The 21,975-nt window shown below is 46.9% G+C and overlaps 1 protein-coding gene across 1 annotated transcript in view; it reads right to left on the bottom strand.

Annotated features, from left to right (window-relative positions):
• LOC120941074 (NXPE family member 1-like) overlaps window positions 1-21,975 on the bottom strand; it is a 60,102-nt gene that overhangs the window by 24,540 nt on the left and 13,587 nt on the right. The window contains exon 3 of the mRNA XM_040354324.1: window positions 13,392-14,077. Coding sequence (XP_040210258.1) covers window positions 13,392-14,077 — 686 coding nt within the window. The remainder of the gene's footprint in view (window positions 1-13,391; window positions 14,078-21,975) is intronic.

The raw sequence follows: 21,975 nt of genomic DNA, 5'->3' as shown, positions 1-21,975 counted from the left end.
ATTTATAGTGCTAATAGGGAAGCTATTGTCACATAAAGGGTATGGGAAGTCAGGTACTACCAAGGTGGGGGAGATCATTTACAGTACTAATAGCAAAATTGAAAATTAAAAAATGGAAAAACAATATCTCTCCCTGCGTAGACTGTCAGCTCTTCCTTACAATGCCAACAGACAGGGCCATCTTTAATGTTGATTGGACCCTTGGCAAAAAAAATCTTGGGGGCCCCCCCATGCAATTTTGCTCTTCACCTGCTCTGAGACATACAATAAATATCAGACAGACTTAAAATCAGTTTACTGTATCAGATCAGGCAGTGATTGCGATTGGTTGCCAGAGGTTACAGCATATCATCGGTTGCTAGAGGTTACAGTACATCATCTCTTCACTGCAGAGGGGCATGATATACAAATGAATGCTGCTTTTATTTACATATGAATGCTTCTGATATTTACATATGAATACTTCAGTTATTTACATATGAATGGCGGTTATTTAACACAGGGTCTGCAGGTGAGCTATCTGTACACAACAATAGGGCAGAGCTGGGCAGCATTAGTAGCAGCACTTCACACTGAGATATCAGGACACAGCACATGACTAAAACTTAATTGACAGGGCCCATGGCAGCTGTCCCTTTTGCCCTGCCTTAAAGACGGCCATGCCAACAGATAGTGGATGGATGATACAAACCCCCCTTTTTAGAAAATGGGCTGATTTATCCATTCCTTTAAATGTTTTTCTATTAAGACTGCTGGCCTGGGGAAGGCTGTGCATTGCATTATAGGTTGTATCATATTTGTGGTGGCAAACCTGTGAACTTTTCTGCTATTGTAAGATTTGACAGACAAAGAACAGTGTATGTGAACTGTAACAAAGCCAGAACACCCTAATTGTGCTCATGAAACTGTTTATTAGTTACTATGGTGCCCATGCATATTTTAGTGTTTTAATCAGGCATTTTCTGGCATTTTTTGTTTACATGTGAAATCTTTTTTTTTTTTTGCTAGAAAATTAGTTAGAACAACCAAACATTATAAATGTTTAAAGCAGAAGCCCTAGGGATGCCCAACTAGTGGCTTGGGGGCCCCATGTGGCCCGGGGAGCCCTCTGATGTGGCCCGCGACCTCCTGCTCTGGGATGGCAGGTTGACAAGCCCAGATTGCAGGTTGCCAACCTCATCATCCCCTCCCTCCTCATCACTGTAGAAAACCTGGCAGTATGCTGCAGCTGGGGGAACATGACTGCCAGATTGCTGTCCTTCTTGGGCACCGCCTCTCTCTGGGCTCACATTACCTATCTTTTACAGCGCATTGGGTGACTCTGCTGGCAGCTGGGAAGGAAGCAGGACAAGGTACAGTAGTGTTGGAGGTTGCTCCGCCACCATGCCTCCAAAATGCTACTACTGGTTGTGACACAACTCTCTCCTCCACCCCCTCCTCTTCTTCTTCCTCTGTGGCCTCTTCCTGTGCTGATGTGGGGCCGCCAGTGTGTTAGTCCTGCCCACTGCTCGCTACACCCTGTATTCCCATTGGCTTGCAACATTTTGCATTGCTTTTGTTACTGACAGATGGCTGAGGCTAAGCTGAGTTTTCTATTGCTTGTGTTACTGACAGTCCAGCTTTACACTGGCAAGCTTGTTGTGGTGCTCACCGATTTACTGATTCAGCAGTTGGCACCACAACATCTGCTCTCTGTGGCATGCCTTGGCCCTGTTTTACCCCTGGTTCATGCATATGTGGTGCAGGAAACAATGCGATCCCTGTGCGTTTCCCGCATTGATCTGCTGCAGGTGCCAATTCAAAGTTAACAGCTCCCCAAAAGAAGGTCACAAACGCAGTGTTTTTCTGAACCAGATCACATGTTTGTTTTTCAAAAAAAGGTGCCTACATTTCTTTGATGCGAGGTGCTGCGATTCAGTCCATTCAAAATGAATGGGCTCAAATGACACCACACAGAATCACATGTGAATTGCACAGGAATGTGGTGCAGTTCCTGTGTGATTCACATGCAAACTATAGTGTAAAATCAGGTTTTGCGGTGCAATCAATGCCCATTCATTTTTAATGGGCTCAAATCACAAGTCAGGCAAGCACCAATTTTGGAACCGCACTGCAACCGGTTTGCATGGTGGTTTTGTGAATGCAATCCGGTGCAGGCAAACACACTGGCCCAGATTCAAGAAGCACTTGCGCGGGAGCAAGTGTGATTTGCGCCGCGCAAGTACTGATTTGCTCCCATGCAAATTTGCGGCTGATTCTGTAAACCAGTTAAGTCTGAAATGCGGCCATTTTCCCGCGCACGCAGCCTCGCTGCTCCGGTGCAATTTTCGCGCAATTTTGCGCGGGGTGTAAGTTGCGCCTTCATGAAATTCCCTCAGCGAATATGCAAATTAGGTACTGCCGATGATTGAGAAACATGCGCGTGTGATGCGCATCTTGCGCTGGAAGCGCGCAAGCTTTTTTCCCCGGGCAAACTTGCTCCTGCTAAAAGCAGGGGCAAGTTAGCAAAAAATGGCCAAATGTCATCTGCAGGAGCGCGCAACTTCAGCAGCACCTAGACAGACGAGCTGAACAAGCAGAGCACCCACATTTTCGGGACCTCACATCTGTGCACCAACATGCCAGGGGCAGCTATGGTTCTTGATATTCTATTGACTGAGCCGACTCGTAGGAGGGCACGGGAGAGGATTTACAGAGGGCGCTACAACCTTTTTCATATGAGTGATAATGAGGTGTATCGCATGTTTCGCTTCAGCCCTGAAGTCATCCTTGAGTTGGTAACAATCCTGCAGGATGACATCAGCAGCCCGACCCATCGGGGACAGGCAGTGCAGCCACTGGTGAAGGTAGTGGCAACCCTTCATTTTTTGGCAAGTGGCTCATTTCAGCGCACAGGTGGAATGGTGGCGGGGATGTCCCAATCCAGCATGAGCAGGTGTGTGCACCAAGTGATCCCTGCAATACTCAGACGCATGGGCACACAATTTATCAAACCAACCACGGCTGAAGGCAATCATTGATTTTTATGCAATAGCCAGATTTCCACGCATTGTGGGTGCAATAGATTGTACCCATGTGGTACTACGCCCCCCCCGGCTCCTCGAGCATATCTACTGCAACAGGAAGCATTGGCATTCGATAAATGTGCAGATGATTGTGGATGCACATGGCCTCATATGGCATGTCCGTGCCAAACACCCAGGGTCAAGCCATGACAGTTTTATTTACCGACACAGCCCCATCCCAACCGAGTTTGACCAGAACATGTATGGAGACAGCTGGCTGATTGGTGAGTGACATGGGTGTCAGGTATGACTGCCCCCCCCCCCATGATGCACACATCACAAGGGGCACATGCACGACTAACATCCTCCTGTCTTTTCCCTTCCAGGTGACTCTGCATATGCCCTGGGACCTCACATGATGACCCCATTTCGTAACCCTCAAACACCAGGAGAGGAAAGATATAACGAAGCCCATGCACGTACCCGTGCGGTGGTGGAGCGCACATTTGGCATCCTTAAATCTCGATTCAGATGTCTGGATAAATCAGGGGGGACCCTGTTGTATTCACCCAACTTTGTGTGCCAAATCGTCGGGGCATGTAGTATTCTCCACAATTTTGCTCAAAAAAGGGGCATGCACATTTAGCTACGCAATGACCTTACCCCCGAACCACACAACCCCCCCCCCCAAGAAACACTACCGGATCTTCTGAGGGAAGAGCAATCCGGAATGGTCTTGTGGAACGTCTCTTTGCACATTAAACACACCCTGATCTTGTCACAAGTATAATGAATGTATGCACACCACTGTAGTCCCTAGCACACACCCGACACATGCACCCCAAATTGGATTAGACCCAACAATACCCCATGGTATTAGGGAGCAGCAACGCCGCGTCAAGGCTCCAATTATGTTGCTGTCCATTCATACACCTTTCACATGGCAGAGGGTGACACCCCTTTTCCAGCAGGAGTGCCACCCCCCCCCTATTCACACACCAGTCACACTGTAGTATACACTCCTCACCGTGTGTAGGGACTACAAATAAATATAAAAGCTCATATCCTGAGCATATATCAAAAATAAAATAAACTCATATCCTGAGCATATATCAAAAAAATAAATAAATCATATTCTGTGCATAAAATAAATGTAGAAATTATATTATTTTTTTGTTTTTTTCTTTGGGCCAAGGGTGCCCCGGCTCTGGCTCCTCAATCTCCGTGGTGCGGAGGAGGCATGGGGTGGGGATTGAGGGGGGGGAGGAGCATCAACCCCTACTTCCAGACTCCGCGCAGGTGGTGGCTGCATGCCCTCCATGGCGTTGGCCAGGCGGGCGAGGATGGTGTTGGTCTGGGCCAACATCCTCATTTGGCGGGTGGTGGTATCCCGCTGATGACGGCGGGTAACTCTCCCCTCCTCCCGCACTGCAGCGGTGTTGGCCTGCACAGCAGCGGTATTGGCCTCCACCGCAGCTGCCATCCTGCTTAATAAAGCTGGTGTGGTCTCCTGAGCCACCAAGCAGGTGACTATGGCCTTGGAGTTGCCACTTATTTCCCCCAGGCTCTGTGAGACATGTTTGTCCCGGTCTGCATGCAGGGTGAGGGCATGCTGCACAGAGGTGGAGGTGGATGCCATGCTGTCCGCCAGACGACGAACCTCTCCCACCATGTCCCCTATATGGCGGGTCTGCAGGGCCTGCTCCTCCAGCAGACCGTCACGGAGGCTGGAGGATATATGCCTCGTTTTTGACAGAGCCTTCCTGGGAGGAGAGGCTTGGGCACGGACAGAGGGAGAAGGGGAGGGGTCCACAATGGAGGGGCTTGCCCTGGAGGGGGATGACGTGCTGGGCGGGGGGGTGGTGGGTTGCTCAGGGATGGTGGTATCCTCCTGGAGGGAGCCAGAGTCCTCCTGGATGAGGAAAAAGGAATCCTCCTCCAAAACCACTTCATCCACCATACTTGGCCCCGGTAGGATCTCCTCCTGGACCAGCATAGACAGAATGTCCATGGGGCCTGACTGGACCCCTGGCTCTGGTATGGATGGGCTGGGTCGACCCGCAGCCGAAGACGGCCCAGCTTCATCATCATCATCATCACCACCTGTGGATGACACCAAAAGGAAATATTTTGCTGGTGCAACACACTGCTCACATGTTCACTTCTACCCCCTCCCATGATGCACAGCAGATATGAAACAAAAATAATAGTTCCATCTTCACTTCTACCCACAAATATGTTCACTTCTACCCCCTCCCATGATGCACAGCAGATATGAAACAAAAATAATAGTTCCATCTTCACTTCTACCCACAAATATGTTCACTTCTACCCCCTCCCATGATGCACAGCAGATATGAAACAAAAATAATAGTTCCATCTTCACTTCTACACACAAATATGTTCACTTCTACCCCCTCCCATGATGCACAGCAGATATGAAACAAAAATAATAGTTCCATCTTCACTTCTACCCACAAATATGTTCACTTCTACCCCCCTCCCATGATGCACAGCAGATATGAAACAAAAATAACTTACCAGTCCCCAAGTTCCCGACAGTGGAGTCGTACCCTTCAAGTCCCTCCACCTGCTCCTGCACAAAAGTTTGGGCAATAAGCTCCTCCTCCTGATTTAGCCGGATCTTACATCGCGGCCCACCTCCCGTGCCACCGGTATGTTTTCTGATAAGAGCCAGTTTATCCCGGACCCTGCGCCTCATATCGTTCAGTTTTTTTTGGATGTCATCCCAGGAACGATGTTCATTACCCAGGGCATTGATGTCCAGGGCTATGGCTTCATAGATAGCCCTCCTTTGGGCAACGGTGGTGTTTGTCCGCTGGGCACCATATAGAACTTCTTTATGTTGCTGGAGTGCAGCAATTAAGATGTCCATCTCCGCAGCCACAAAGTTTGCCTTCCTTTTTTTTGTTCCTTTGGGAGGTGCCATCTCTTCAAAATGGGCTGAATTTCCTTGCTCAGGGGGGGTTGGAAAAAGCAGGATGAAATTCAGCAAAGAACCTGCGCAAGTCTGCTCCTATTTATTTGCTCAGTGCAAGCAGCTGAGCATGATTTGCCCTGAAAGTATGCTAGGCGCAGTTTGACGCATGCGCAGACGGCAGCGCTCTAACTGCGCATGCGCGCGCCCGGCGCAAACCTCTGCTGAGCCGAAAATTCCTCATTTACATAGGGGCACACCCACTTTGACTTGCGCGGCCTTGCGCCCTCAGCTTTGCCTTAAACAGGAGCAAATTAACTGAACAAACGATTCCTGAATCAGGTGGCAATTTGGCAAAATTGCCCCAGCGCAGAGAAATTCAGCTGAGCAGCTCAGGTGTAAGTAATGGGCAAATCTACCTGAATCTGGGCCAGTGTGTTTTGCAGCCTTTGTTTGGGGTGTCGTTAAGAAGGCACTGATGCATATTTAGACAGAATAAAGGTGGATAAAGCACCTGGACCAGATGGCATCCACCCACGGATCCTAGGTGAGTTGAGCTCTGTCATTTCAAAGCCACTGTATCTAATATTTAGGGACTCATTAGTGACAGGAATAGTACCACTGGATTGGCGCAGGGCCAATGTGGTGCCCATATTTAAAAAGGGAACAAAGTCTTTACCAAGTAACTATAGACCTGTTAGTTTAACTTCTATAGTTGGGAAGATACTGGAACGTTTAATAAAAGACCACATGGATGAGTTCTTGCTGGAAAAAAAACGATTTAAAGGGGTTTTCCACCCATTTTTTAAGTTTATTAAAAGTCAGCAGCTACAAAAAGTGTAGCTACTGGCTTTTAATAAACTGACACTTACCTGCTCCACGTTCCAGCGACGCGCCGGCCGGGGCTCCGCTCCTCACCCCCCCTCCCCGGCCGGCGTCTTCATTGTCACTGTGGGCACCCGGCCCTGACAGCTGTCGGCTTCACTGCCGGGCACCCACTGCGCATGCGTGAGCGGAACTGCGCATGAGCGAGCGGCGCGGCCCTGCGCTGTTTGATTGGACAGGCGATCGCCTAGGACCTGTCATGTGTCCTAGGCGATCGCCTACAGGGAGGGGCTGCCAAAAGGCGATATGACGTATCGCCTTTGCAGCCCCTCGGCAGAAGGAGGAAGTGGGACAGGAAGTCCCCTTCTCTTGAAGCCCCCACTCCCCCCCAAAAAAAATTACATGCCAAATGTGGCATGTAAGGGGGCGAGGAGTGGGTTAAGCGGAGGTCAATTTTGAGGGTGGAACTCCTCTTTAAGCAGCAGACAGCATGGATTCATGAAAGACAGAAGTTGTCTGACAAACCTGATTTCCTTTTATGAAGAGGTAAGTAAAACCCTGGACAGAGGCGTGGCTGTGGACGTGGTATACTTGGATTTTGCAAAAGCGTTCGATACAGTTCCGCACACACGGCTCATGTGTAAGGTAAGGTCTACAGGATTGGATATATCAGTTTGTAAATGGATAGAAAACTTGCTGAAAGACAGAATTCAGAGAGTCGTGGTTAATGATTCTTACTCTGAATGGTCCAATGTTATCAGTGGTGTACCCCAAGGTTCAGTGCTGGGACCCTTACTTTTCAATACATTTATAAATGATATTGGGTCTGAGATCAAAAGTAACATTTCTGTCTTTGCAGATGACGCCAAGCTATGCAGTGGAATAACGTCCTTGCAGGATGTCGCCAATTTACAAGCCGACCTCAATGCTCTGTCTAATTGGGCGACTGAGTGGCAGATGAGGTTTAATGTTGATAAATGTAAAGTTATGCACTTAGGGAATAAGAATATGCATGCATCATACATGCTAGGGGGAGTACAACTGGGGGGATCTGTAGTGGAGAAGGATCTGGGAGTCTTGGTAGATCATAAGCTCAATAATGGCATGCAATGCCAAGCTGCGGTTTCCAAAGCGAGCAAATTCCTTTCTTGTATAAGAGAGGTATGGACTCCAGAGACAGAGATATAATTTTGCCCCTGTACAAATCATTAGTAAGACCTCATCTGGAATATGCAGTTCAGTTTTGGGCACCAGTTCTCAAAAAGGATATCGGAGAACTGGAGAAAGTGCAGAGAAGTGCAACCAAACTGATAAGAGGCATGGAGGAGCTCGGCTATGAGGAAAGATTAGCGGAACTGAATTTATTCACTCTTGAGAAGAGGAGAATTAGGGGGGATATGATCAACATGTACAAATATATAAGAGGTCCATACAGTGGACTTGGTGTTGAGTTATTCACTTTACGGTCAACACTGAGGACAAGGGGGCACTCTTTACGTCTAGAGGAAAAGAGATTTCACCTCCAAATACGGAAAGGTTTTTTCACAGTAAGAGCTGTGAAAATGTGGAACAGACTCCCTCCAGAGGTGGTTCTGGCCAGCTCAGTAGATTGCTTTAAGAAAGGCCTGGATACTTTCCTAAATGTACATAAAATAACTGAGTACCAAGATTTGTAGGTAAAGTTGATCCAGGGTAAATCCGATTGCCTCTCGGGGATCAGGAAGGAATTTTTTCCCCTGCTGTAGCAAATTGGATCATGCTCTGTTGGGGTTTTTTGCCTTCCTCTGGATCAACTGTGGGTATTGAGTTGGGTGTATGGGATTGTACTGTGTTTTTTATTTTGTTTGTTTATTTTTTGTGGTTGAACTGGATGGACTTGTGTCTTTTTTCAACCTGACTAACTATGTAACTATGCAGATTGCAAAGGGGGTGTGATTTCAATGAGGTGCAATGAAACTTGCATGGGTTGAGGGTTTCCCGCATTCGTGTGTACCTCTGCGTATCTCCTAAGCAGCAGTGCATTTTTCCTCTGCCAGGGCAGGAAGATGTGCAATTACACACCTTCCTGCACCCACTCAGATGTGAACCTAGTCTAAAGAAAAGTCAAGGCTGGTAATTTTTTTAGTCGATTGTTTTTTTATTTTTATTCTGTGATTACTTGAAAATTAAGCACATGTGAACACAGTGGGTCTGCTGCCTTCTACAAGATGCCCTTTGTACCTGCCCAGTAAGATTGGCTATTATAGTGCACCTTCCTGTGGTAGGCAGTGCATTCCCCCTTCCTTTTTTTAATTTGTAAAAGTTAAAAAAAGTTACTGAGTACTCTGTCTGACACAACATGGTGCACTTTGCACCATAATAGCCAACTCTACGGAGGAGTTGCAAAGGACACCATCTCCTTGTAGGTAGGCAGCACACTCACTTTGCACCTATTCAGTTTGAACATTACAACTGGACAATATCCAACCTTACTGGGCAGTGTTCATAAAAACTGGAAGAAGTAAAAAACAGAAATCAGGTTTGATTTTCTAAAGAACCTGATAAATTAAGGATGTGATTGCTTACTAAGGGCAACACATTTTGGTTTTCTCTTTTCCAGTCTTTATCATTTTGGCGCAATTTATTTTATTTAACCACATAAGCCCCGGACCATTTGGCTGGCCAAGACTTTTTGCGAAAAATTTCAAAATTTCAAACATGTTCTATTTTTTTACACCGATGGAAAAAAGTCTGATGGGGCCCACACACGATCGGTTTTCCGATGAAAAAAGTCCATTACAGTCATTTGTTTGGATCAATGAGATCACTGCCCAATTGGAATCATTTGATGAATATTCTTGGACTTTATTTAAACACATATTTTTTGCACATTGCACTAATTAGTGGTCATTTCTATGTTCACTATTTGCACTTCAATATTGTTTGTATAGTATGATCGCTATATCACTCACTGGGGACACCCAGTGGTTGTTCTTATGAATGCACTTCTGCACTTTAATGCGTAATATACCTCAAGGGTGCGCGGTTCACCACTAATTCTTTAATTTTAGGTATTGACCTCACAATGAGTAGCCCCTATTTATATAATTTTGAAAAAAATTAAAATACCTAGGTAGGGAATAACATAGTTACTCTCCCATTCAGATTGTTGCATATCTGGGCATCTTGTTTCAGTGCTCACCCCACACAGGCCCCACCATATGCAGCAATTCGCATGGATTAGATTTGTCATTTGGCATTTGTCAAACACCAAAGCCCCTATTAACAACTCCCTTTCTTGTAGTACCTTAAACATGTACAACATGGCCTGAAAAAAATTTCTAAGTTCCAGACCCTATACCCTAGACCAGATCTCAGGAACATCAAGTATATCTTGGCTGTCGTTTCCTAGTGTTACACCGATTTGCACTTGTCACATAATACTAGTAAGTTATTCCTATCAGGGGTTCAGCATTTTTTGACCCTCCAAGAGCCTCTTTATTTGCTATGCAACCTATTAAAGTTATCCTCGGAGGCATCGGCAGGAGTCAGCGCCTTGCCAATCCTTCCCATCCACCCATCACTACGTAAGCTTTTCATGACATGTCTGCCATCTTGTCACAAGCCTCTTTCCGAGTATTTCAAAGCCTGGTATTGAAACGGCCATATACCTATCCTTTTATGGATTCCTTAGACCAAGCGAATTCACCAGCACTGGTCCTAATTTGGACGTTCTTTACACAAAACACCTTAAAAGAATGGATGACCACTAAGTGCTTCATCAGCACCACAACAAAGACCCACCAAGTCGGGCATAGTGTTGATGTTCAATATTTTAAAACTCACAATCGGTGGTGTCCAGTGGCAGTGCTGGATTCACTCAGAACAAGCCTAAACGGGCTTGATTTGGATAGTCCATTGTTACCATTCCCAGTGCATCCCCTTACTACCACTAAGTTCCTCAGCCATGTACGCATTCTTTTGGCAATTTAGGTCTTAATCCCATACAATATTTCAGCCATTCCTTCCGCATTTGAGTACCGTCTGCTGCCTCCCATCAGGGTGTTCCAGCTCATGTGATTAAACACTCGGGCAGGTGACATTCATCTTCTTTTTGCAGATACATCCCCGACCCACGAGTGGAGATGGCTCAGGCTTTCACCAGGCTGTTGCAATAAGCGGTTGGATGAATGGCACACCACAATAATTCCTTCACCCAGTCTTATTTTTTTCCCCCTTTTAGGCATACTATCCATTCTGACCTCAGCACAACTCAGGTCCAATTTCCTCCCCTAATCCTTTATCACAAGACTCCTATCACAAGTAGAAAGGCTAAGTCATTAGCCTGATATTGTGGGAGGAGCCTATGTGTCTTCCTTTATAAACTCCATCTTGCAGCTCCTTAACGTTGGTTCCGCCCTTTGTTTACCCCACCATCCTCTTTTCTCCCCCCACCCCAATCACTCGTCACAAGACACCCATCACAAATATATACAGTATCTCACAAAAATGAGAAAACCCCTCACATGTTTGTCAATATTTAAAAATATATTTTCATGTGACAACACTGAAGAAATTACACTTTGCTACAATGTAAAGTAGTGAGTGTTCAGTTTGTATAACAGTGTAAATTTGCTGTCCCCTCAAAAAACATAACACACAGCTATTAATGTCTAAATCGCTAGCAGCAAAAGTGAGTACACCCTAAGTGAAAATGTCCAAATTGGGCCCAATTAGCAATTATTCCCTCCCTGGTGTCATGTGACTCATTAGTGTTACAAGGTCTCAGGTGTGAATGGGGAGCAGGTGTGTTAAATTTGGTGTTATCGCTCTCATTCTGGTCACTGGAAATTCAACATAGCACCTCATTGGAAATAACTCTCTGAGGATCTGAAAAAAAGAATTGTTGCTCTACATGAAGATGGTCTAGGCTATAAGAAGATTGCCAAGACCCTGAAACTGAGCTGCAGCACGGTGGCCAAAACCATACAGCAGTTTAACAGGACAGGTTCCACTCGCCTCGCCATGGTCGACCAAAGAAGTTGCATGCACGTGCTCAGCATCATATACGGAGGTTGTCTTTGGGAAATAGACATTTGAGTGCTGCCAGCATTGCTGCAGAGGTTGAAGGGGTGTGGGGTCAGCCCGTCAATGCTCAGACCATACGCCACACACTGCATCAAATTGGTCTGCATAGCCTATTCTAAAGATGATGCACAAGAAAACCTGCAGTTTTCTGAAGACAAGCAGACTAAGGACATGGGTTACTTGAACCATGTCCTGTGGTCTGATGAGACCAAGATAAACTTATTTGGTTCAGATGGTTTCAAGCATGTGTGGCGACAACCAGGTGAGGGGTACAAAGACAAGTGTGTCTTGCCTACAGTCAAGCATGATGGTAGGAGTGTCATGGTCTGGGGCAGCATGAGTGCTGCCAACACTGGGGAGCTACAGTTCATTGAGCGAACCATGAATGCCATGTACTGTGACATTCTGAAGCAGAGCATGATCCCCCACCCTTCAGAGACTGGGCTGCAGGGCAATATTCCAACATGATAATGACCCCAAACACACCTTCAACAACCACTGCCTTGCTAAAGAAGCTGAGGGTAAAGGTGATGGACTGGCCAAGCATCTCTCCAGACCTATATCCTATTGAGCATCTGTCGGGAATCCTAAAATGGAAGATGGAGGAGCACAAGGTCTCTAATATCCACCAGCTCTGTGATGTCATCATGGAGGAGTGGAAGAGGACTTCAGTGGCAAACTGTGAAGCTCTGGTGAACTCCATGCCCAAGAGGGTTAAGGCAGTGCTGGAAAATAATGGTGGCTACACAAAATATTGACACTTTGGGCCCAATTTGGAAAATCTTTTTCCACACTGGAATCAGATCGTATGGGTGTCACCTATGCGATCCGATTCCAGTGCGGAGAAAAAGTCCCTGCACTTTTTTTTATGCAAATTCAATGCAAGTTCAGCCAAAAGTTGTGTTTTAGCTGTTAATAATATGTGAGAAACTAAGATGTTGTAAATGTTAAAGATTAATTTCCCCATGTTGCCTATAGCTACATTAGTAAATAAGGAAAATGTTTTATAGTGCTTATAGTGCTTGTTTAGATTATGTACATTCTTTGTTGTACACAATCTGGCCCTAGGTTAATTTTACAATTTGGGATATTTACAAGAAATACCCAATTAAAAGAAAAGTGTGTTTTTTGTTTTTTTTAAAACCATACTTACCCAAGTGGATACAGCGCCTGTCCCCCACCGGCTTTAAGACTAAGAAATGAGCGATCAAACACCGCTGATTGGTCAGTTCTCAGTGCTCCGTGAGCAGAGAGCTGGTAAAAGTCATCAACTCTCTGCTCTGCCCCCTTCCTCCTCCTCCTCCTCCTCACTGGACGTTGGGTTGTGAAGGGGGCAGGTGCAGCTGGCTCAGGCTCTCAGCAGCTTGCTGAGAGGCTGAGTCAGCTGTCTGTCCAGGCTCATGGGTTGATCCCGACAAGCCTGGATAGGCTCTGGGATGTAAGCCAACAGAATTTTCACTCTTGTGATCAACTGTACTTCTCATTTCAGCTACATCATTTGAATAAAAAAAATCTTACTGTGTATTGCCTCTCAAAAACAGAAACAAGTAACATACCTGACAAGCAGACTGTTTTCCAGTGGAGATAGTTGGGTAGCCAGTGTCTTCCAGTTCATGAATTCTGTCAATGAATCACAACTGAAATTCTGAGGTCTGATAGAGTAGAAGTATTCCTCATCTCTCTCATCTATATACTCGCACAGTTCTTCTTCTTTACTGAGATTGAAGCCACATTTGGTTTCTACTTGTTTGCCTGGACTCGTGAATTTGCACAAGTAGCCAACATTACCATACCAGCTATTTCGTGACTTCCACAGGGCTGAAACGGCTTCACTTGGGTGCATTAGAAACAATGTTACCACTACTTTACCTTCCCAAAATAAGGTGAAATGAATATGGTATGTTCCATTTTTAAAGTCTTCAATTCTTCCAGAAGATCTCGCTTGTATATCAGGATTGGAAATTATTGCTCTCAGATAATCTCCTCCAAAGGCTTTCTTTTTGCCTAAATGATCATATGCATCAAATTGTACTATTAATTCTTCTCCAACACAATACTTTTCTTTGGGGCTTTTTGTGAACATTTTGCTCTTTTTGGCACTTGTCGTGTTGTCAATATGAGAAAAAGTCACTTTAGGCATCTTCTGATCTATATGATTGAATATCTCATTGATCTGCTTCTGAATTTCTGATTCTTTTTCTATTTTGTTAACTGTAGATGTATGTGTCTCCATAGTAAAACACTAAAAAAGCAATTTTTTTAAAATAATTACATACATTACAGAGTTACAATTGTATATGCAAATTACAGAATTTTAGCAAAATTGTATATGTAAAGAAATTATAATAGCATGCAGAAAAACATGAAATTGTCAAATATGAAACATTAAAGTTATGCATGTTTCTGGGTTCAATGAACACTGAGGGCTGTGGTGAACATTTTTTTTCACATGCTCAGTTTAAGTTGCCTAGGTTAGTGGTCAGTACCTAAATTGACTAATCCTTGGAATTTTAGTGCTGCTTTTTCTGGATCAGTTTGTTACAGTGCTAAAAAAATATTTTCTTTCTGCTGAATGAAAGACGTATTGGGTTCCTTCATTACCTGTCAGTTTTCACCACTATAACGCCCTTTTCATTAGGACAGAACCTTGTTAGGAAGTTTGGTGGCATAAATGTTTTTTTATTCTTTCACATATTTAACAACCTCAATACAAGGCACTTAAACCCCCTTCCTGCCCAAGTAATTTTTCAGCTTTCATTGCTTTGTCGCACTTTGATTGACAATTACGTGGTCATGCAATACTATACCCAAGTACATTTTTTTCCCCACAAATAGAGCTTGCCTTTGGCGGTATTTGATCACCTCTGTGTTTTTATTTCTTGTGCTATAAACAAAAGAAAAGTGGCAAGTTTGAAAAAAACACAATGGGCCAGATTCAGAGAGACTTACAATGGCGTATCAGTAGATACGCCGTCGTAAGTCCGAATGAGCGCCATTGTATCTTTGCGCGCATTCTTAAACTGAGATACGCCTCACTGTTGCCAAGATACGACCAACTTAAGTCTCCTACGCCGTCGTATCTTAGCTGCATATTTACGCTGGCCGCTAGGGGCGTGTACGTGGATTTACGCGTTGAATATGTAAATGAGCAAGATACGCCGATTCACGAACGTACGTACGCCCGTCGCAGTAAGCTACGCCGTTTACGTAAGACATATGCCGGCGTAAAGATAAAACACCTGTATAGGTGGCGCAGCCCATGCAAGGTATGGACGACGGAGTGATTCTAAATGTAGGGGGAGGGGACTCCAAGGGGAGACCGATCGATGTTCCTCTGTACAGGGAACACACCATTGGTCTCCTCTCCTCTGCCAGGACGTGGATCTGTTGTTTACACACACAGATCCACGGTCCTGCTCTGTTACCGGGCAATCGAGGGTGCCCGGCGGACATCGCGGCTGGGCACGCGCATCTGTACCCAAGTGACGTGGCGGCGCACATGCACCCCCTAGAGGGCCAAGAAACCGAGGACGTCATATGACACCCGGCCAGAACAAGAGCCGCACAGCTATCATTTGATGGCGGCGGGGGGCAAGCGGTTAAAAGAGAAGTATGGGGTTTGGGTTTTTTCCAAATTTATACTTACCTAGGTGGATGCAGCATCGGGTCTGATGCTGCATCTGTCCCCTGCTGTCAAAAACCATGAATCAGACCGAGACAGAAGTACAGTTAAATCACACTTGTTTAATAATAATAAGATTAACAGAGTAAGCGTAGTCAAAACATAGCCAGAGTTCAGGAACCAGATCAGATAGTCAGCCGAGCCAAATATCATAGAGCCAGAAAAGAATGTAGTAGAACTGCAAGTGGGATCAGGAGCCAGAAGGGATATGTCAGCCAAGCAAGTCTTCTACAGGAATGCAGGAGATAGCCTCTGTGATGTTGACCAAGGCGAAGGCAGAGAGCAAGTGAACTAGAAGGCTTAAGTAGGCAGGCTTGATGAGCTGGATCATCAACAACAGGTGAGTCACTGTGGAGACATAGGAGCTGGAAATTAGCGGACAGCTGAGTGGCCAGCTCAGAGAAGGAAGGGCTGAGCCCAGCCCTGACAGTACCCCCTCCTCAACGACCCCTCTCCCTTGGAGGACCATCGGGCTTGAGGGGAAAATGTCTATGGAAATCAAGAAGGAGGACAGGGGCATGTACGTCCGATGATGAGACCCAAGAGCGTTCTTCTAGACCGTACCCTTTCCAATGCACTAGGTACTATATGCACCCACGGAACCTACGGGAGTCAACAATGGACTGTACTTCATACGCCTCATGGTTCTCAACCTGTATAGGGTGAGGACATGGCACCGAGGTGGTAAAGCGGTTTCAGACCAAAGGTTTCAATAAGGAGACATGAAACACATTTGAGATACGCATACTAGAAGGAAGGTCCAACGCGTAAGCCACTGGTTTAATCCTGCGAAGGATATGAAAAGGCCCAATAAACCAAGGTGCGAATTTCGGAGAATGAACACCAAGTCGGAGGTTGCGAGATGACAGCCAGACCCTGTCCCCAACCTGGAAGGAAGGAGCAGGCAGGAGTCTGCGGTCAGCATGGAGTCTGTACCTATCGTTAGCATGTTGCAAAGTCTCCTGGACTCGTGCCCAAGTGGAACGAAGACCATGGAGATGCTCCTCTAACGCAGTAATACTCTGTGGAACAAACGAGTCAGGCAACATGGAAGGTTGGAAACCATAGTTTGCCATAAACTGAGACAATCGGGAAGCAGAATTTAAGGCACTATTGTGAGAAAACTCCACCCATGGTAAGAGATCTGACCAGTTGTTATGATGGTCAGAAAAATAGCAACGCAGGAATTTCTCCAAGGACTGATTGGCTCGTTCTGTGGCCTCATTAGACTGCGGGTGATACTCAGAGGAGAAAGCAAGCTGAATTCCCAACTGTGCACAAAAAGCTCTCCAGAACCGGGACACAAACTGACAACTCCTGTCTGAGACAATCACCTTGGGTAGCCCATGTAAGCAAAAGATCTCCCGAGCAAAAATGGAAGCCAGTTGCTTGTAAGTGGGCAACTTCTTAAGTGAGATACAATGAGAAATCATCATGAAGCGGTCAACCACCATAACGATAAATGTGTTGCCCTGAGAATTAGGTAACCACACAATGAAATCCATAGACAGGTGGGTCCAGTACCTCTCTCCATTGGGCATGGGTTGTAGGAGGCCCACTGGAAGGTGTTGTGGAGTCTTACTCTGAACACACACGGAACAGGCAGCTACGAAGGCGGTTACATCAGCATGTAGACTAGGCCACCAGAATTGTTGGGAAATGGCCCAAAAGAGTTGATTCATCCCAGGGTGGCAAACAGCCTTGGGAGAATGGTAAGTCTGGAGCATGGCAGTACGGAGACTCCCTAGGATAAAGCAGCGGTCACACGGTACCCCATGAGGAGCATCGACCTAAGCAGCAAGAATTGTAGCCAGAATACGATTGGGAGGAATCACAGAAACCGGAAATGACTCCATTTGGAAGTGGAGGAAAATTGTCGTGACAAGGCATCAGCCCTTACATTCTTAGTACCGGGTAAGAATGAGACAACATAATTAAAACTTGACAAGAAAAGAGCCCACCGCGCCCTTCTGAGGGAGAGGCGTTTAGCCTCACACAAGAATGTGAGATTCTTATGGTCAGTAAGAATGAGAAACGGCACAGTGGTACCCTTGGGGTGATGTCTCCATTCTTTCAGGGCTAAAATGATCGACAACAGCTCTCTATCACCAATCTAGTAATTGCACAACTCCGCATGTGACAGTTTCTTGCAAAAGTAGCCACACGGATGCATAGCGCTCTCAGAGCTGGGACGTTGAGACAGAAGGGCACCAACTCCAGTCTCAGAAGCATAAACGTCAAGGATAAAAGGCAACCTAGGATCAGGATGTGCCAACACAGGAACAGAAACAAAGGCAGCCTTGAGACTCTGAAAGGCCTTCATGGACTCTGGAGACCACGGGCTTGACCAGAGACGAGAAGTTACGAATAAACTTCCGATAATAGTTGACAAAGCCAAGGAAACACTGCAGAGGATGTAAACCCATGGGTCAAGGCCACTGTAGGACTGCTGAAAGTTTCTCTGGGTCCATCGAAAAACCAGCAGTGGAAATTACATTTCCAACCTGTTCACAATGGAATTAACACTTCTCCAATGTACAATAGAGATTGTTCTCTCTTAGTTTCTGCAGCACAAGACAGACATCTGTGTGGTGGCTCTCCAGGGACTTGGAAAATATGAGGATATCGTCAAGATAAACCACCACACACAACTGCAAGAAATCTTGGATTACATCTTTAATAAACTCCTGGAAAACTGCCGTAGCATTACAAAGGCCAAAGGGCATTGCAAGATACTCATAATGACCTGTTCTGGTATTGAACGCAGTTTTCCACTCGTCGCCCTCCTTAATCCTGAAGAGATTGTATGCCCCTCTCAAATCAACCTTGAGAAAGTGTGTCTGCAACATACTCCTCCATGGCCTTATCCTCCAAGACTGACAAAGGGTAAACCCGGCCACGTGGCACCAGGTTGAAGGTCAATTGCGCAATCATACGACCGGTGTGGAGGCAAAGTACCGGCTTGACCTTTGTCAAAGACGTCGCTAAAATCGCGGTACTCCTCCTGCAGGGAGGAGAGTGAAGAGGTACACAGGACATTGGCTACCTTCTGGGAGCATCTCTTACTGCATTGTGGCGACCAGGACAGAACCTCAGCATGGAGTCAATCAAAAGAAGGGTTGTGCCCCTGCAACCAAGGATAACCAATAACCAGTGGAAAATTAAGAGAGAAAATAATTTGGAATTGGATTATCTCAAGGTGAAGCACCCCTATGGCCATGGACAAAGGAACCGTCTCATGAGTCACATGGGCAGGCTAGAGAGGTCTCTTATCAAGAGCCTCAATGGCAAGTGGAGTGTCACGCAACTGCAGTGGAATCGAGTGTTTTGATAGAAAGGCAGCATCAATAAACAGGCCTTCAGTCCCAGAGTTGATTAGAGCCTGTATCTCAACGGATGACTCAGCCCAAGAAAGGGTTTCGTCTTCTGGGTAACTGGAGACGAAACAAAGTCACCTAAGGTCTCTCCGTGACAGGACCTCAAGGTTCGGGCGTTCCCAGGATGGGTAGGACAAGACTTCAAAAAGTGACCAGCCTGGCCACAATAAAGGCACAATCTCTCCCTCCTCCTAAGGGCTCTCTCATCCACAGAGAGACGCGTAAAGCCCAAGTGCATGGGTTCACCTTCACTGACCGACTCTGTACGAGGAGGCATGGGAGGTGGGGGTGGCAAGGGTGGGACTGCAAACCTCCGAGACAAATGTACAGGAGGCTTCTGCAAGCGCTCCTTACAAGAAAGTCTTTCTCTGAGTCTGAGTCTTCTATCTTATCCTTGATGTTATCTGAGAGACCATGAGAAAAATAAGCCACGAAGGCCTCATTGTTCCAGGCGACCTCTGCTGTCAGAGTACGGAATTCAATGGCGTAATCCGCAACAGTTCTCATACTCTGTTTGATGGACATGAGGCTCTTGGTAGCAGAAGCGGAGTGTGCAGGAACATCAAAACCCTTTTGAAGGAAGCCACCAATTCTGGGTAACTCTGGACCACAGGTTTGTGCGTCTCCAATAGAGGGTTTACTCAGGCCAAGGCCCTCTCAGAAAGCAAAGATATCATGAAACCTACTTTGCTTCTGTCCGTAGGGAACGCCTGGGGCAGCATCTCAAAGTATATCTCAACCTGGTTGAGAAACCCTCTGCATTGAACTGGATCGCCCCCAAATCGCTGGGGAAGCGGAGCGGAACCAGATATGCCTCTTATAGAGGTAATACTCGAGGCGGGTGCCTGCACAGAGACTGGGGCAACAGCAGGGTTGGCCGGAGTGGCCACAGTGGGAGATTCCAGACGAGCTCTGAGAGGCTGAGCCGGATGATGGTCCAGGCATGTGGGCGGACCCCGACTCCAGTCTCACGATCTTGCCCAAGTTTAGACCAGCTCTGGGACATCAGCAGACAGCAGACCCCAGCCCGCTGTCTGCTGAAAATGGGTCACAGGAGTGCAAAACAATCTGCACTCCTGTGATTCACAAGAGAAGTACTTCTTCTTTAACAAGGTGGAAAAGGAAGAGGCATATACTAAAATACAAAACATCCTCAGTTGTCCTCCTAATCTCAATTGCATATGACCAAATTTACTTTTGTGTACATTTATCAGGTATTATTGGGAGTTATTGTTAATGTGTGGTCTGAGAATTGTTTGCTGTTTTACAGCTATCTATCTGAATATGGGTACTCCACTGATCCATCTATCCCTTTGGTTCCTCCACCTAATGACCACAAACCAACCAAAAACATAGCTCCACTCTAAGGGCCAGATCCACAAAAACCTGGCGTAACTTAAAAAATCCCATTTAAGTTACACTGCCTTAAAATTTCTACCTAAGTGCCCGATCCACAAAGCACTTATCTAGAAATTTCAGGCCGTGTAACTAAAATTCCGCCGGCGCAAGGCGTTCCTATTCAAATGGGGCGAATCCTATTTAAATGAGGCGCGCTCCCGCGCCGGCCGTACTGCGCATGCGCGAAGTTACGTTACGCCGAGTTTTGTGGATCGCGCCGGCTTAAAAAAGTTGCGTCGGGAAAAAAAAAAAAAAATGACAGCGTCGCTCGGCATGCATTCCTGAGGGAGAACTCCATGCCAATTTTCAAAGAAAAAACCGGCATGGGTTCACCCCCCAGGAGCATACCAGGCCCTTAGGTCTGGTATAGGTTGTAAGGAGACCCCCCTACGCCGAAAAATCGACGTAGGGGGTCCCCCTACAATCCATACCAGACCCGTATCCAAAGCACGCTACCCGGCCGGTCAGGAAAGGAGTGGGGACGAGCGAGCGCCCCCCCCCCTCCTGAGCCGTGCCAGGCCGCATGCCCTCAACATGGGGGGGTTGGGTGCTCTGGGGCAGGGGGGCGCACTGCGGGCCCCCCCACCCCAGAGCACCCTGCCCCCATGTTGATGAGGACAGGACCTCTTCCCGACAACCCTTGCCGTTGGTTGTCGGGGTCTGCGGGCGGGGGCTTATCGGAATCTGGGAGTCCCCTCAAATAAGGGGGCCCCCAGATACCGGCCCCCCACCCTAAGTGAATGGATATGGGGTACATCGTACCCCTACCCATTCACCTGTAGGCAAAAAGTAAAAGTTATTAAACACACAACACAAGGGTTTTTAAAATAATTTATTATTCTGCTCCGGAGGCCCCCCCTGTCTTCTTTATTAGCTCTATTACCAGGGGGGGCTTCTTCTTCCACTCTCCGGGGGTCTTCTTCCACTCTCCGGGGGTCTTCTTCCACTCTCCGGGGGGGGTTTCTTCTTCCGCTCTCCGGGGGGGGCTTCTCCGCTCTCCGGGGGTCTTCTTCTATCTTCGCCGCTCTCCGCTGTTGACTCGGCGAACCCCGGTTCTTCTGCAGATGTCTGGTGCCTTCTTCTTCAGCGCTGGCTGCCTGCTATCTTTGTGTGTTAGCTCAATTAGTAACAGGCAGCCAGCGCGGTCTTCTGTGACGTCATCTTCTTCTCTTCTGTTCTTCTCCCCTCTTCCGATGTTGCCTCGTCGCCTCTTGTCGCTGTAATGATGGAAGCGCGCCTTGCATCCCATTTATATAGGCATCACCGTCCCATCATGCTCCGGTAGGTACCCACGTGGTGGGCGCACGTGGGTAGGCACCCACCACGTGGGTACCTGCCGGAGCATGATGGGACGGTGATGCCTATATAAATGGGATGCAAGGCGCGCTTCCATCATTACAGCGACAAGAGGCGACGAGGCAACATCGGAAGAGGGGAGAAGAACAGAAGAGAAGAACCTGACGTCACAGAAGACCGCGCTGGCTGCCTGTTACTAATTGAGCTAACACACAAAGATAGCAGGCAGCCAGCGCTGAAGAAGAAGGCACCGGACATCTGCAGAAGAACCGGGGTTCGCCGAGTCAACAGCGGAGAGCGGCGAAGATAGAAGAAGACCCCCGGAGAGCGGAAGAAGAAACCCCCCCCGGAGAGTGGAAGAAGACCCCCGGAGAGTGGAAGAAGACC

This window comes from Rana temporaria, chromosome 5 (assembly GCF_905171775.1).
Source record: "Rana temporaria chromosome 5, aRanTem1.1, whole genome shotgun sequence".
Classification (NCBI taxonomy): Eukaryota; Metazoa; Chordata; class Amphibia; order Anura; family Ranidae; genus Rana; species Rana temporaria.
The sequence above is the reverse complement of the archived record's forward strand: the minus strand, read 5'-3'. Positions and strand labels throughout refer to the sequence as shown.